Source organism: Lissotriton helveticus, chromosome 2_1, assembly GCF_964261635.1.
Source record: "Lissotriton helveticus chromosome 2_1, aLisHel1.1, whole genome shotgun sequence".
Taxonomy (NCBI): domain Eukaryota; kingdom Metazoa; phylum Chordata; class Amphibia; order Caudata; family Salamandridae; genus Lissotriton; species Lissotriton helveticus.
In genome coordinates, this window is record NC_136059.1 from 1,849,028,559 (window position 1) to 1,849,043,983 (window position 15,425).

At 44.1% G+C, this 15,425-nt stretch overlaps 1 protein-coding gene across 1 annotated transcript in view; it reads right to left on the bottom strand.

Annotated features, from left to right (window-relative positions):
* The window catches only part of LOC144818904 (UPF0462 protein C4orf33 homolog), a 125,398-nt gene that overhangs the window by 61,681 nt on the left and 48,292 nt on the right, over positions 1-15,425 (bottom strand). Inside the window, exon 4 of the mRNA XM_078676766.1 lies at positions 8,277-8,337. Coding sequence (XP_078532892.1) covers positions 8,277-8,337 — 61 coding nt within the window. The remainder of the gene's footprint in view (positions 1-8,276; positions 8,338-15,425) is intronic.

Genomic DNA, 15,425 nt, shown 5'->3' on the forward strand with positions numbered 1-15,425 from the left:
GATATACTATACCATCGATATTAAAACATCGATATTATTGCATATCGATATTTTAATTTCGATATTTTGTCTGCCTACCAGGGAGCATACCATCTGGTGCGCATGCGAAACGGAGACGAATGGAAGACGGCGTTCAAGACCCGGTTTGGGTTATTCGAGTACCTGGTGATGCCGTTTGGACACTGTAACGCCCCTGCGTGGTTTCAGTTCTTCTTGAACTATGTACTACATGAAATCTTACATGTCTATGTCGTGGTTTATATCGACGATATACTGGTGTATTCTAACGACATGGCTGAACACATACAACATGTTTTGTCCATTTTGCAGATCCTTCGGGAGAACCAGTTATTCTGCAAGCTCAGCAAGTGTGACTTCCATGTCACGACAGTGGAATTCTTGGGAGTCATGTTATGCCCGGACGGTCAGACTATGGCGGAACGAAAGGTCAAGGCCGTGATGGAGTGGCCGCCCCCTCGGAACGTCAAGGAGGCGCAGAGCTTTATTGGCTTTGCCAACTTTTATAGGCGGTTCATCGTTGGATTTTCTGGATTAGTGGCCCCATTACACAACTACTGAGGAAATCGCAGGCGTTTGTATGGACCCCTGAGGCACAGGAAGCCTTTTCTGATCTGAGGAAGGCCTTTGGAACCGCACCTGTTTTGGCTCATCCGAACTCTGATCTACCTTTCATAGTCGAGGTGGACGTTTCGGAGGTAGCTCTTGGGGCCATCTTGTCACAGAGACATCCTGTTTTAGGTGAGCTCCATCCGGTGGCTTTCATGTCTAGGAAGTTGAATGAGGCCGAGAGGAATTACCACATCGCTGAGAAGGAACTCTTGGCCATCAAGGATGCATTCTCGGAGTGGAGACATCTCCTGATGGGTGCTAAACATGTGGTTTCCGTATTCACAGACCACAGGAACCTACAGTTCATGACGGCGGCCAGACATCTCTCTCCCCGTCAGATGAGATGGATACTTTTCTTCTCTGGATTCAACTTCACTATCACATACAGGCCTGGTACGGATAACAGGAAAGCAGACGCGCTTTCACGCCAGTCATCGGTCACGTCGCCTCTCCCTGCGCCTGTAAGATCAATCATCCACCCCAAGGCGGTGGTTGGGGTGCTACAGCCTGCTGAGTTCCTCAGAGGGGTGCAGAAGGGTATCCTCTCATTCGATTGGAGGACGTGGCTACAATGTCACAAGGAGTGTCAGGTAAAGGATGGGATCCCGATGAACGGCCGTCGCATTTTGTTACTGACATCACGGCTCCGGAAAAAGGCGTTTAGGTGGTGTCATGAGTCACCTAGTGCGGGCCATCTGGGGTTGGAGAAAACGGTGGAATACATCACTCGTCAGTTCTGGTGGCCAAGTCTATGGAACGACGTAAAGGAATGGGTCTCTTCCTGCGACATCTGCTCCGCTATGAAATCGGATCACCGTCGTCCACAGGGTTTGCTGCAACCCCTTCTGACTCCCTCGAGACCATGGGAGAATGTATCATTGGACTTCATAGTGGGGTTGCCGGTAGACCAAGGATATACCGCCATCCTAGTGGTGGTCGACTATCTCACTAAAATGGGGCATTTCATAGCCTGTAAAGGGGTGCCATCAGCGGGACGGTTGGCTACAGTGTTGTTGAAGGAGGTTGTACGAATACACTGTCTGCCCAGCGTGATTGTGTCTGACAGGGGTTCTCAGTTCATGGCAAGGTTCTGGAAGACTTGGTGCTCCTCATTGCATGTTACATCCGCATTGTCCACCAGCTACCACCCCCAAACGGACGGCCAAACGGAGAGACTCAACCAGACCCTCAGACAGTACTTGCGTTGTTTCATTGATTAGGGCAAAGAGGAATGGGTCGATCAGTTGTGGCTTGCTGAAATCGCCTACAATAATGCCACGCACAGTTCTACTAAGGTATCACCGTTATACTAAGGTATCACCGTTTTACGGTAACTATGGTCACCATCCTCGGTTTCTCCCGTTAGTGCACCCAGCTGGAAACACGAGCCTACCAGAGACGACCCGGAGAATAGCCTACATCAAGGAAACAGTGTTGCGCACTCAACGTTGTTTGGCGGAAGCCAAGGCAACGTACAAGCCACATGCGGATCGGCATAGAAGACCTGGTCCTTTGTACAAGGTGGGGGACTATATTTGGGTATCGTCCCGCAACCTACATTTTCGGAAACACAGTTTGTTTCATCCTAGATTCATTGGGCCTTATCGCATCGAAAAATGTATCAGTCCTGTGAACATGAAGCTTTCATTGCCATCTACCATGCGAGTCCATCCTGTGTTTCACATCTCCCTGCTGAAACCCTCTATCTCCAAGAGACACCCTTCACCCTCGCCTGTTCAGGTGGATGCTGAACGGGAATATGAAGTCGAGGGCATTCGAGATTCCAAGTGGCGAAGGGGTAAGCTGTGGTACCTTGTTGCGTGGAAAGGGTTTGGTCGTGAGGAGCAGTCGTGGTAACCAGTCTCAGGGGTGTCGGCGCCTCGTATGGTGCCTGCATTTCACAGGTAGTATCCTGCTAAACCAGGCCCGTGTGGGGCCCCTGTGTGAGGAGGGATGTATTGTCATGATTCAGCGGGGAAAGGAACCAGCAACAGTAAATGCATCCACGATATCGGCCGCTAGGAACTACAATTCCCACGAACCGCCAAGACAGAACTACAATACCCATGGTGCCTTGCGCGGTGCATGCGCAGGCCCCTACTCGCTTTAAAAGGATGGTGGCGGCAACAAACAGTGTCGGATATTCTGCGCCCATACTGTTACTCTTCCTTGGTGCCCGAGGTAAGAGCTGCACTCTGAGAACCTTTTCTTGTTTGTATTGCTGTTTGTTTGGGAAGTTACCAAGGCGAGCGGCTGCTCCCTCGCGACCGGACTTCCTGTGTTTATATCTGTGGGCTTTGGAGATCATTTGACTTTTTGGCAAAAGAGTTTACGCTGTGCTGTTTAAAGGTTCATTATTATTTAGAAGGGACAAGGGCACCCAAGGCGCAATAAGCTAAGGACCATGGGTAGGTACTGTATTGTAAAGAACAAGGGTCCTTAGAGCAAAAAACAAATGAAAGGAGAAAATGAATATAAACCAAATGGAAATATATTATTAGGGGAAATGTCCGGCCGGACAATTTTATTTCCCTGATACACAGGTAATTATAAAACTAATGGAACACTGAGTGTGATAGAAGCGGGACACCGGCCGGTGTCCGGCTAACACACTAAGAAGACATACAACATACAAAATAGTAGGCAATAGTAGGACATCTGATTAGAATAAAACATATACCAGACAATCTTAAGTATACACATATGCAAGAAAAAAGTATGAAACAATTTATGCATTTAGTGTAGTATTGTCGACGACGTTTCGAACCATACTTAATAAAGGTTCATCCTCAGGACAGAGGGTAATTTCCTTGAAATGACACATTCGCAAATATATTACAAATGTGTGGCACTCAGTTAGGGAAGATTTCTTGCGGTTGTTAATTTAATTTGCTTGTAAGCAAAGAACCATAATAGATCTTTTGAGAGTGCCCTCACTAATGGGGTCCGAAAAACAATGGTCTCGGTATCCTGGTCTGGTAATACAGCTTGGCAAGACCTCAATGGGGATTCTTGCTGGCACCGGGAATCTGCGCCGATTCCCGGTGCCAGCAAGAATCCCCATTGAGGTCTTGCCAAGCTGTATTACCAGACCAGGATACCGAGACCATTGTTTTTCGGACCCCATTAGTGAGGGCACTCTCAAAAGATCTATTATGGTTCTTTGCTTACAAGCAAATTAAATTAACAACCGCAAGAAATCTTCCCTAACTGAGTGCCACACATTTGTAATATATTTGCGAATGTGTAATTTCAAGGCAATTACCCTCTGTCCTGAGGATGAACCTTTATTAAGTATGGTTCGAAACGTCGTCGACAATACTACACTAAATACATAAATTGTTTCATACTTTTTTCTTGCATATGTGTATACTTTAGATTGTCTGGTATATGTTTTATTCTAATCAGATGTCCTACTATTGCCTACTATTTTGTATGTTGTATGTCTTCTTAGTGTGTTAGCCGGACACCGGCCGGTGTCCCGCTTCTATCACACTCAGTGTTCCATTAGTTTTATAATTACCTGTGTATCAGGGAAATAAAATTGTCCGGCTGGACATTTCCCCTAATAATATATTTCCATTTGGTTTATATTCATTTTCTCCTTTCATTTGTTTTTTGCTCTAAGGACCCTTGTTCTTTACAATACAGTTTAAAGGTTCATTGACAATTCTGAAAGAGGCTTGGAGGACGCCCATGGTTGGCTTGACTGTGTGTGTTGGGCTTGGAAGACGCCCCCGTTTACCTTGCTTTAATTCTGGGCTCAAGTATTGATAGTTGTTCTGGATAAAACTCGAGTGGCATTGTCGGCCATTACTTAGCCCTGTATCCCCCGTTGGCGAGTGTCGGGACCGGCACTCTTGCGGGGGACGGTCAGACCAGGTGGTCTCCGAATAGGTTACCAAGTAGCAAGTCTGAGCTCGAGTGGCGTGTCGGCCATTACTTAGCACGGTGCCCTCCATTGAGGAGAGTCGGGACCGGCACTCATGCGGAGGACGGTGCAAACGCAAGACATTTTCTTTATGTTATGCTGGGTGATATATAACCCAATAACATCTTTGCTTTGAACCTTATGGATTTTCATTTCCTGGATCTTCATAATTACTTCAATAAAACTTTATTGCTTTACTAAAGTTTGTTAATAAGTCACTAGTGTGCTATATAGATCATTGGTAGTAGTTCCACGGCCAGAATCCGATCCTGAGGTTAGCCAGGGATTACAAGGTGCAAGGAAAACTCTTCCCACTATTTTAAATGCAGCCAAGGTCTATTCAGCACAACTCTGAGTCATCCAGGAACGGCCAGGCACACTTCAACCCCCCCGGTGCCTGTCTACAGTGAATGCCCATCCCCAGCCCCTGTCACTCCAAAACTAGACAGTCAATCCACAAACAGGAAGACACACACAGAATGGTTAAACAAGAAAATTACTACTTTCTAAAAGTACAATTTCCCACAATTTAAAAACCGTCTTTACTAAAAGATGCGTTATTAAATTCTCAGTTCAGAGAGTCTAAACTGTATTTCTCCATTTTGTCCCAATGAGAAGTTATACTTGTAAGATGTTACAAAGTGTCTCCCATGCTATCCTATGGGACAGATTGCCTTACAATAGTGAAAAAACAAAATTGGCATTATTTCACTATCAGGACATGTCACACACACCAGTACGTGTCCTACCTTTCTCGTACACTGCATCCTGCCCATTGGGGTACCTTGGGTCTATCAGAGGGCTGCCTTACATGTAAGAAAAAGGAAGGTTAGGCCCTGGCAAGTGGGTGCACTTACCAGAATCGACATGGCAGGTTAAAGCTGCGCACATACACTGCAGTGGCACGTCAGTGCACTTTACTAGGGGCTTACCAGTAAATCAAATATGCCAATCATGGGTAACCAATCAGGAAAACAATTTACACAGAGAGCATATGCACTTTAGCACTGATTAGCAGTGTTAAAGTGTGGGGATAACCCTGAGAAAAGGGCCAAGTACAACATGGCATTTTCAGAATTGTAATGAAAAATCTGACTTTAACATTAAAGGCAGCTTTCAATTACAATTATTTAGACACTACTTATTAAATGTAATAAGGTAACCCCAATGTTCTCCAAAACCCAAATTGGGAGAGGCATGCCTTGCATTAGTGGAAAATAATTGTGAGAGTTTTTCACTACCAGGACATGTAAAACTTAAAAGTGCATGTCCTACTTTTTAAATATATTGCACCCTGCCCTATTGGCTGTTTAGGGCCTACCCGATGGGTAACTTATAGGTATTAAAAAGGAAAGATTAGGCATGGATTTTTTTTTATTTTGCCAGGTCGTATAGCAGTTTAAAAACTGCACACACCGGCTGCAATGGCAGGCCTGAGACATGTTTAAACGGCTACTTAAATGGGTGGCACAATCAGTGTTGCAGGCCCTCTAGTAGCATTTAATTTACGGGCTCTGGGCACGTGTAGTCCCACATTACTAGGACTTACAGATAACTAGGCCAATTTAGTGTAAGACAGTTCTACCATGTATTTAAGAAGTAAGCACAAGCACCTTGGCACTGGCTAGCAGTCCTAAAACAACGAAGTCAGCTAACCAGACGGATTGAAGGCAAAAAGTAAGTGGAGAAACACGCCAAGGATGCAAGGTCTAACACAAGGAAAGTGAAGCGGTATGGTGATGAAAGAATGCTGCAGATAACTGAGTGGTTAGGCAGTGAGAAAGAGGGTATAGAGAAATGAGATGGTTATGTGTGAGATAGAGACATGAGGAGATGAGTAGTGAGGCACAGAGAGGGGCGAGAGAAAGTAGATAGAGAAGGTAAATAGAGTGAGCTAAAGAGAGGTGGATAGTGATAGAGAGGTGAGGTTGAGGGAGAGGAGAAGTACATGAAAGAGAGTGGCAGGGTAGGGGGTTGGAAAAAGTAGTGAAGTGCAGAGAGAGTTTTGACGAAGAGAGAAACACCATATTAGTATTGTCTTAAGAAATATCAACATGTTTCAACACATTCATCGAGACCATCATCACCGAAGGAATTGAAAGGCCGAGATTCATTGTTCAAGCAGTAAATCTTTCATTTCTCAAATCCATGAGAACTTGCACTCCCTGGGATGGAGTGGAATGCATTGGTCTATAACGGATTCTGTTTCTTCCGCTATTAATTTCTGCCCATCACTACCTTTGATGATTTAAAATCCAAATGTGGTCACGCACTGAATACAGTTCTTCCACTGTATTGTACATATCAATGTAAGACATACTCAAGTTTGTAAGTACAGCACACCCTTCTAGTAGTTTCAATGTTTGTACACCAGAATCCTGGGCACCCGTATATAAGTGTATATATGAGAATTCATAAACGTAAGTCCATTTGAAAATAATCGCATTAAAGTTCACAGAAGAGTTGTTTCTTGATTCTTTTATTCTTATCGCGTTGAAAAGCAACCAGCCAAAACAACCAGCCAACACATGTTTCGTCTAGGAGGATATTCCCACGACTTCTTCAGGGCTTTGTGGAATGGTGCAGGGACCCGTAAATCCCAAAGCCGGTGATAATTCCAACCCGGCTGGAAAGTAGAGTGCAGTTACAAAAATCAGGCGGGCTTCGGGTACATGGACATCTGTGTTCTTAATAAATGGAGCAATTTATTCGAAATAACGGTGATAATTCCAACCCTCCCATTTACTAAAAACTCTCCCGTTAGATAACAGTTTCAATGTTTGTGTCAGCATATTCCGAATAAAGATGTGCTTTTCATTGTCTGACACAGCACTTTTAGAGCCCGACATAGTTCGTTTATGAAATCGTATTGGCTTCCAACTTTAGGGCGAGCACAGATAAGGATTGAGTATAAGGCTGCAACATCACCATTCACTTGTGGGGAAGAGACACCAATGGGATCAAGCACGAGGAATAAATTACACTATATAAGAAGGGTCCCTCCATATATATTTCAATGTCTGTAATCCGGTCCTCTTGCATACTGCCTGCAAATTACCCTAATGAAAAATTCGTGAGACTGGTAAATTGCAATACCGTTATCCCACATGATGCTCCCATGTGGTGTTGGCAACCTACTTTTTTTTAGATTTCTGCACTCCGTCCTTTCTTAATTTAGTAACTCGAGAACTTCTCCTGGCGCTTAGCTTTCATTTTCCTAGTAATTAGGTCGTTTCTAAAAACTGAAATAGCCGCTACATTTCTTGTTTGTGTTTACATTTACACTGATTACAGTTGGTAAATTGGTAAATGTTATTGTATGCATAGTTAATAAAAACCATTGCATAAAATACACTGAAAAAAGTATTAAAGTTCGAGAAACGATAAAATGAAATCATCCACATTCTCATACTTTTTTCAGTGTATTTTATGCAATGTTTTTTTTAACTAAGCATACAATAAAATGTACCAATTTACCAATGATTACAGGGTGCAACGTGTGTTTTTGACGTGGTTAGTTGGTGAAATATGTTGTTTTTGACCTTGTTGATTGGTGCAAAAGTCAGTTCAAAATTGAACAGCAGTGATGCAAAATTGCTTCCCTCTGTTGCAAATTACAGAATATTGTGAAAGGCGTATCCCTCTATCCCTGCATTAGCTATTTCCATGAAGTGGAGAGATCAGCAATCAATGCAAATACACGGGGAATACTTACGGGCAAAGTTCTACTTCCAGGTACTCGGTGGTCTTACTATTGAGAAAAAATGATTCCACAACTGAAAACATAAATAAACCTACATTAGAATAGTTGCAATGGGGCACTGATAAATGACATCAAAATGCTGAAAGAGTGTAATTATGGGCACATAAATTGTAATTATAGGTATTGCTTCTAAATCATTAATTCTAGTTACAAGAAAGACTGCACGGAATAAACTACAAATCTCAAGTGTAATAATAGATGCAGGAAATGACGAGAAAGGGGCATGGTAGGTTTTATGAAGAGGAAGAAATCCCGGGGAATAGGACTGGTGTAAATTCTTGAATACAATGTATAGAAGGAAATTGCTTTATAAATGGTGGCATTTTGTGCGAGTCCCCATGGACAAGGGGCATAGATCAAATGGCAAGGGAATATGAGATGCATCACTGTGAATTGATGCTCATTAATTGATTGTAAAGTCAACATGACAGCTGCTGAAATTGGAAGTCACCTACCGAGATATTTTTTTATTCTTTTAAATGAAAAGCAAATAATATAAAGTGAAATAGCAACATTTGTTCTAAATAAATAAATATATATATATATGTATATATACATATATATATATTTCAGCTCCAATGTGTCCCCACAAATTGGAAGGCACTCTGACACCGCTTACAGGCACACCCTTTAATGGTACAAGGAGAAATGAACATCGATTGCTTCCCCAGTCCAGCGCATTCAAAGGCCTGACGCGTTTCGAAGTATTCCGAACTTCTTCCTCAGAGGCAGGATGAGCTGGCGTTGCGTGTTTGTGGACCGGACATTAAGTTCAAATGGTCCGCTCTGTATGAGCCACTCCATCGTTCTAAGCACCCTAATTAGAATGTTCGTCACGTGCGGAGTGAGGAATGCTGGGCCACGTAGTCCACACTGAATTTATCAGATGCTCGCTAATTGACTGCTGCCGATTTCAAGCCCTGGATGGGCCTCGATGTGCATGCCCACTCTTATCCATAGCGGTGTCCACAAAGAGGTCCGAAGTTGATTCGGAAACCATGGCTCCCCCGGACGGGGCGGTGCTACTTCCGACGGCTTGGACCGCCGCCTAAACATTTCAGCTCCAATGTGTCCCCACAAATTGGAAGGCACTCTGACACCGCTTACAGGCACACCCTTTAATGGTAAAGGGTGTACCTGTAAGCGGTGTCAGAGTGCCTTCCAATTTATATATATATATATATATATATTTATATATATATTATAGATATATGTGTGTGTGTATATATTCACTAAAAAAATAAACCTAAAGTAACGTTCTAGTTAGGTGGATTTGTCACTGACAACATTAATGTTTTGAACAAAAAACCCACAGAAATTCACCAATTGAAGTAGTGCTAACTATAACTTGCACCCCTGCCGTGAACTGCAATTGACCTCACATATATCACTCATGACATGTTCTATCACATCGTTTATGACATCACTGATGACATCGCAAATTACATCACTGATGACATCACCCGCGCCTGCCATGCATCAAGCAGTACACGGTGGCGGCGCAAGTTATAGTTTGCACTACTAAGAATAACTGCTGAATTTCTGTGTTTTTTGGGGGTTAAAACGTTAATGTTGTTACAGACAAATTCACCTAACTAAAATGAAAAACAGATCCTTTTGTCACACCTACCCATAACGTTACTTTTATCTTTGTTTTTTCCAGTGAATTTCAAGCTTTTTTTACGTAAAGTAATACTAAATTACCATACGTAAATGCAACCCCCTGGCGCACACCTCCTTCGGCCATGCATGGTGGAGTGTTGGCTACAGAGCCAGCCAACACCCCCCATACAGCCAACCCCACGCTTCACACAGCCATTGGCCGTGTGCTGTAGGAGGTTGGCCATAGGGCCTAGCCCTGGGAACTCCGTCCGCCAGAGCCATTTTAATTGTAATTTTAAGTCAAGGTGGGTCGCATAGCCCCCTTCCTGAGCCATTATTGGCATTGTAGACCCCTTCCCCCGAGCCACTTCTTTAATTGAAGTGGAGGGGGCATGTGGCCCCCTCCCTAAGCCTTGTTAGGCCCTGAAGACCCCATCCTTCAGGGCCACTCTTTTTAAATAAAGGGGAGGGGGTGCTTGTCACCCATTCACATGGACTATTTTGGCCCTGGGAACCCCATCTCCCAAGGTTCAGCGTAATTTTTATGGGGAAGGCGTCAAGCTTCCTCCATCCTGGTGCTGTTTTTGGCTTGAGGAGCCCATCCACTGAGGCCTTGCACACTTTTCAGAGGGATGGGAGCGCGCAGCTCCCCTCCCCGGCCAATTTCAGCCACAGGGCCCCATCCCCAAGGACCGGCAGCATTTTTATGGGGAGGGGGAGTGTGTGGCCCTGTCCTCCCTGGGCCAATGGTTGCTCCAGGGACCCAAGGGGCCGGAGCCAGTTAGATAGGGAGGGGGCACGCAGTCTACAACCCCAGGCCAATTTCAGCATTAGAGCCCAATCCCCCAGCACCCGGCACCATTTTAAAGTTGGAGTGGTGTCATACGGTTCCTACAAATTAAGTAGCGCTGTATATCCAGACAACATAACTGTCAGAATATGGAAACTCAGTCCTCACATATCAGAGTATGTTGGCCCAATTTCTAGCTAGCTCACAGTGCCCCATCTGAACCCCCAACCTTACCAGTGACCAGATGGTATCTGCAAACTCAAAACATGACCACTTTAATTCTCCAAGGAAATTGTGGAAACAGATCAACCCTTTCATTTTTTACTTTTGCATGCCCGAAGTAAACAGAAGAAAGATGAAAATAGGTTTTCAAACATTTATGAAACAATCATATTCTTGTACAGAAAGCGTGAACTGCAAATATTAGGGGGCAAGTATTAGAGGGATGAAACAAATCATTGTAACCAGCATCACAAGAATAGTGAAAAAGATAAACAGTTCAACCATTATAACATTACTGTGTGATTATGATGATACTTATACTCCTGTCTTATACTACTACACTATCAAGAGCTCTTTGCTTGGATCTGGGACATTGGAGAGGGTCGCCAGCCATCACTTGAGGCACAGCAGCCTTACTAAGATTAAGACCAGTTCTTTTGCACCTTCTGATCCATCGCACCTCTTGCACATGGGTATTGAACTCAAGCCCACTCCAGGCAAAGCAGCCCCCGACCAAGACCTACCCAATTGTAGTTTTTTTGCACATACCACCGCTATAACCTCCCGCACTTCTTGCACATGGGTCCTAAACCCAAGACAGGAAAGGGTTTCTGACTCTTACCTTGTGTTTAGCTGCTTTTAACCCCTTCGCTGCCATGGATGTAATGATTACGTCTGTGGCTGTAGCAAACAGGAGAGGGATTTCCTTATTTTTTTGCCTCTGGAAGTGGGGAACCTCCCAAAGCATTTTTTTTGCAATGTAATGACGATTGCGCACACAGCTTGTTGACGTCATTACATTGAAAGTGAAACTGAAATGAGCAGAACAGATTGTTTCAATTTTACTGCTTCGGTGCTCGTGAGGCTATCTCAGCCCCTTGAGCACCAAAACACACAGCAGAGGTATTGTTGGAAAGAGGAGAATTGCCCCTTTCGAATGGTGCCTTTCCCTATTCGATCCCTGCTTGTGGATTGCCGCAGGAGGGCAATCCCCAAGTAGGGAATCCACAGCTAGGCACATTGGGAAAAAAGGGTGAGTTTTCAGAGGAAAGATGTGATCTGTCCATGTTGAACTTTGGGCCATTTCATGCAGCAGACACTAGGACTACCCACAAAAGTGAGGTATAATATTTATTTGGAGATTTAGGGGAACACAGAATAGTAGAACAAGTGTAATTACCCTTTGTCTTTCTAAGCATTTCTGCTTTTTAAATGTAAGACAATGTGTAAAAAAGAAGTCATTTTGAGCAATACCGTTTAATTCACATGCTAATATGGATACCCAGAAATACAGAGATACACAAATAACCACTTCTTCTAAACTCCATAAATTGCTCCCATTTCAGATATACGTAAGTTTCCATGATATCTATTTTCCACTCTTTATATTTTACCAAATGAATTACTGTATACCCAGTACACAATGAAAGGTGCAATTCAGTTATTGGCTCTCGGTACCGCGGGTTCTTGGTGAGCCTACAAGCCTCATATTTCCCTGCAACCAGAAGTGACCCGCGGACATAACGATATATAGCTTTAAAAACTTTGCCATAGTTAGAAATCACAAGTCAAAGCACAAATGGCTGTTTTTTCAACTAAATTTCAATATTCTTTTATTTTAACTGTTCCTTTCTATAAGAAAAGCTTGAAGGATCTACACAAATGACCTCTTGCTGAATTCAGAATTATGTCTACGTTTCAGAAATGCATAGCTTTCCAGGATCCATTATTGGTTTCATGCATAAATCAAACACTAACTGGAAGGGGGTTGGAAGCACAAAAATAGGAAAAATAGTCTAAGTCCCAGTAAAATGCCAAAACTGTGTAGAAAATGTATGTGTGCTTCAAAAGTTGTACTGTTTCTGAAGGCTGGGAGATGATGATTTTAGCAATCTGAACCTTTCATTGATACCATTTGCAGGGAAATAAACAGACACTTTCTTCTGCAGCACTTTTTTTGCATATTTCCCAAAAAACCCAAACCTTTGCTGTATTTTGCCTAATTTCTCCAGGGGAATCTGCAAACCCAGGGTTTAGAATACTCAGCATGTTGGAAGAAAAGGATACCTTATGTGGATAAATGTTATGGGGCATAAGAGCAAAATACCCCAAAAAGCCAAAAAAGGCCATGGCACGGGGCGGTGGGGAAGACATGGCAGGGAAGGGGTTAACCAGATCCCCCCTGACTTTCAGTATTGTCCTTTGCACCCAGCACTTTTCTCTGTGAAAAACTGAAATTTATGGTTTATCTCAGCATGATAACAATAATTTATGTTTAAGTAGCTCCTATTGGACACAGTAAATGAGAAAAGTTTTATTCTAATACATGAGAAAGATTTTATCTTATCAAAGGTGTAACATAGTATTTCATATGTTCTTAATGTTTTATTGCTGTTGTTATTTATTGCAATGGTTTTAAGTAACTATGCAAATAAAAAATAAACTTGAAACTTGAACTTGAGGGCATAATGGGAGTACCTTCTGCAAGATATCTTGGAATAGCCCAGCAGACTATCGTCCTCTGCAGGATGAAGGTTAGCGTCAGTAGGGCTGAATCGTTTTGGCCACCACAAGTGTGGAAGGGTATGCTCAGATGTGAGTCCCTTTCTCACTGCACCATCAGGATTCAAGCAAGCCGGGCCGAAGACGGCTGTAATGCCAGAAACCGGTCCCCGGAAGCTTGTTTCCTTACCAGTAAAGAATTGGCTTGGTAGTTTGGTCTGCCCCGTTCCCATGATGCACTGGGCCAGGGTCAGACTAATTTGCATGTAGCCAGGTTCTGAACTGGGATGGTGCAGTGAGCTACAAACGGTGTTGGATCAAGCCCTGATCTTTTGACTGGGTAGGAGTGTTCTGCTTAATTCAGATACTCTGTCCATCACCACCCCCCTTTTTGAATCGTTTTGGCCACCACAAGTGTGGAAGGGTATGCTCAGATGTGAGTCCCTTGCTCACTGCACCATCAGGATTCAAGCAAGCCGGGCCGAAGACGGCTGTAATGCCAGAAACCGGTCCCCGGAAGCTTGTTTCCTTACCAGTAAAGAATTGGCTTGGTAGTTTGGTCTGCCCTGTTCCCATGATGCACTGGGCCAGGGTCAAACTAATTTGCATGTAGCCAGGTTCTGAACTGGGATGGTGCAGTGAGCTAAAAAACGGTGTTGGATCAAGCCCTGATCTTTTGACTGGGTAGGAGTGTTCTGCTTAATTCAGATACTCTGTCCATCACCACCCCCCTTTTTGAATCGTTTTGGCCACCACAAGTGTGGAAGGGTATGCTCAGATGTGAGTCCCTTGCTCACTGCACCATCAGGATTCAAGCAAGCCGGGCCGAAGACGGCTGTAATGCCAGAAACCGGTCCCCGGAAGCTTGTTTCCTTACCAGTAAAGAATTGGCTTGGTAGTTTGGTCTGCCCTGTTCCCATGATACACTGGGCCAGGGTCAGACTAATTTGCATGTAGCCAGGTTCTGAACTGGGATGGTGCAGTGAGCTAAAAAACGGTGTTGGATCAAGCCCTGATCTTTTGACTGGGTAGGAGTGTTCTGCTTAATGCAGATACTCTGTCCATCACCACCCCCTTTTTGAATCGTTTTGGCCACCACAAGTGTGGAAGGGTATGCTCAGATGTGAGTCCCTTGCTCACTGCACCATCAGGATTCAAGCAAGCCGGGCCGAAGACGGCTGTAATGCCAGAAACCGGTCCCCGGAAGCTTGTTTCCTTACCAGTAAAGAATTGGCTTGGTAGTTTGGTCTGCCCTGTTCCCATGATGCACTGGGCCAGGGTCAGACTAATTTGCATGTAGCCAGGTTCTGAACTGGGATGGTGCAGTGAGCTAAAAAACGGTGTTGGATCAAGCCCTGATCTTTTGACTGGGTAGGAGTGTTCTGCTTAATTCAGATACTCTGTCCATCACCACCCCCTTTTTGAATCGTTTTGGCCACCACAAGTGTGGAAGGGTATGCTCAGATGTGAGTCCCTTGCTCACTGCACCATCAGGATTCAAGCAAGCCGGGCCGAAGACGGCTGTAATGCCAGAAACCGGTCCCCGGAAGCTTGTTTCCTTACCAGTAAAGAATTGGCTTGGTAGTTTGGTCTGCCCTGTTCCCATGATGCACTGGGCCAGGGTCAGACTAATTTGCATGTAGCCAGGTTCTGAACTGGGATGGTGCAGTGAGCTAAAAAACGGTGTTGGATCAAGCCCTGACCTTTTGACTGGGTAGGAGTGTTCTGCTTAATTCAGATACTCTGTCCATCACCACCCCCCTTTTTGAATAAATTTGGCTCAAAGGCAGTTTATACAATAAAAGCACTGTTCTAATTGCACTGTGTTAAAGGTGCAGAGCTGAGGCTGGTCTGGAGTCTTAGACCTGTCTCCAACCAGACAACTAAACACAGGGGCATTGCATTCAATGTTCTTAGCCATGGACAGAGTGTTCTGGCAACATGATAATATGCTTACTAATAAATGTGCTGCTTGCACAATCATT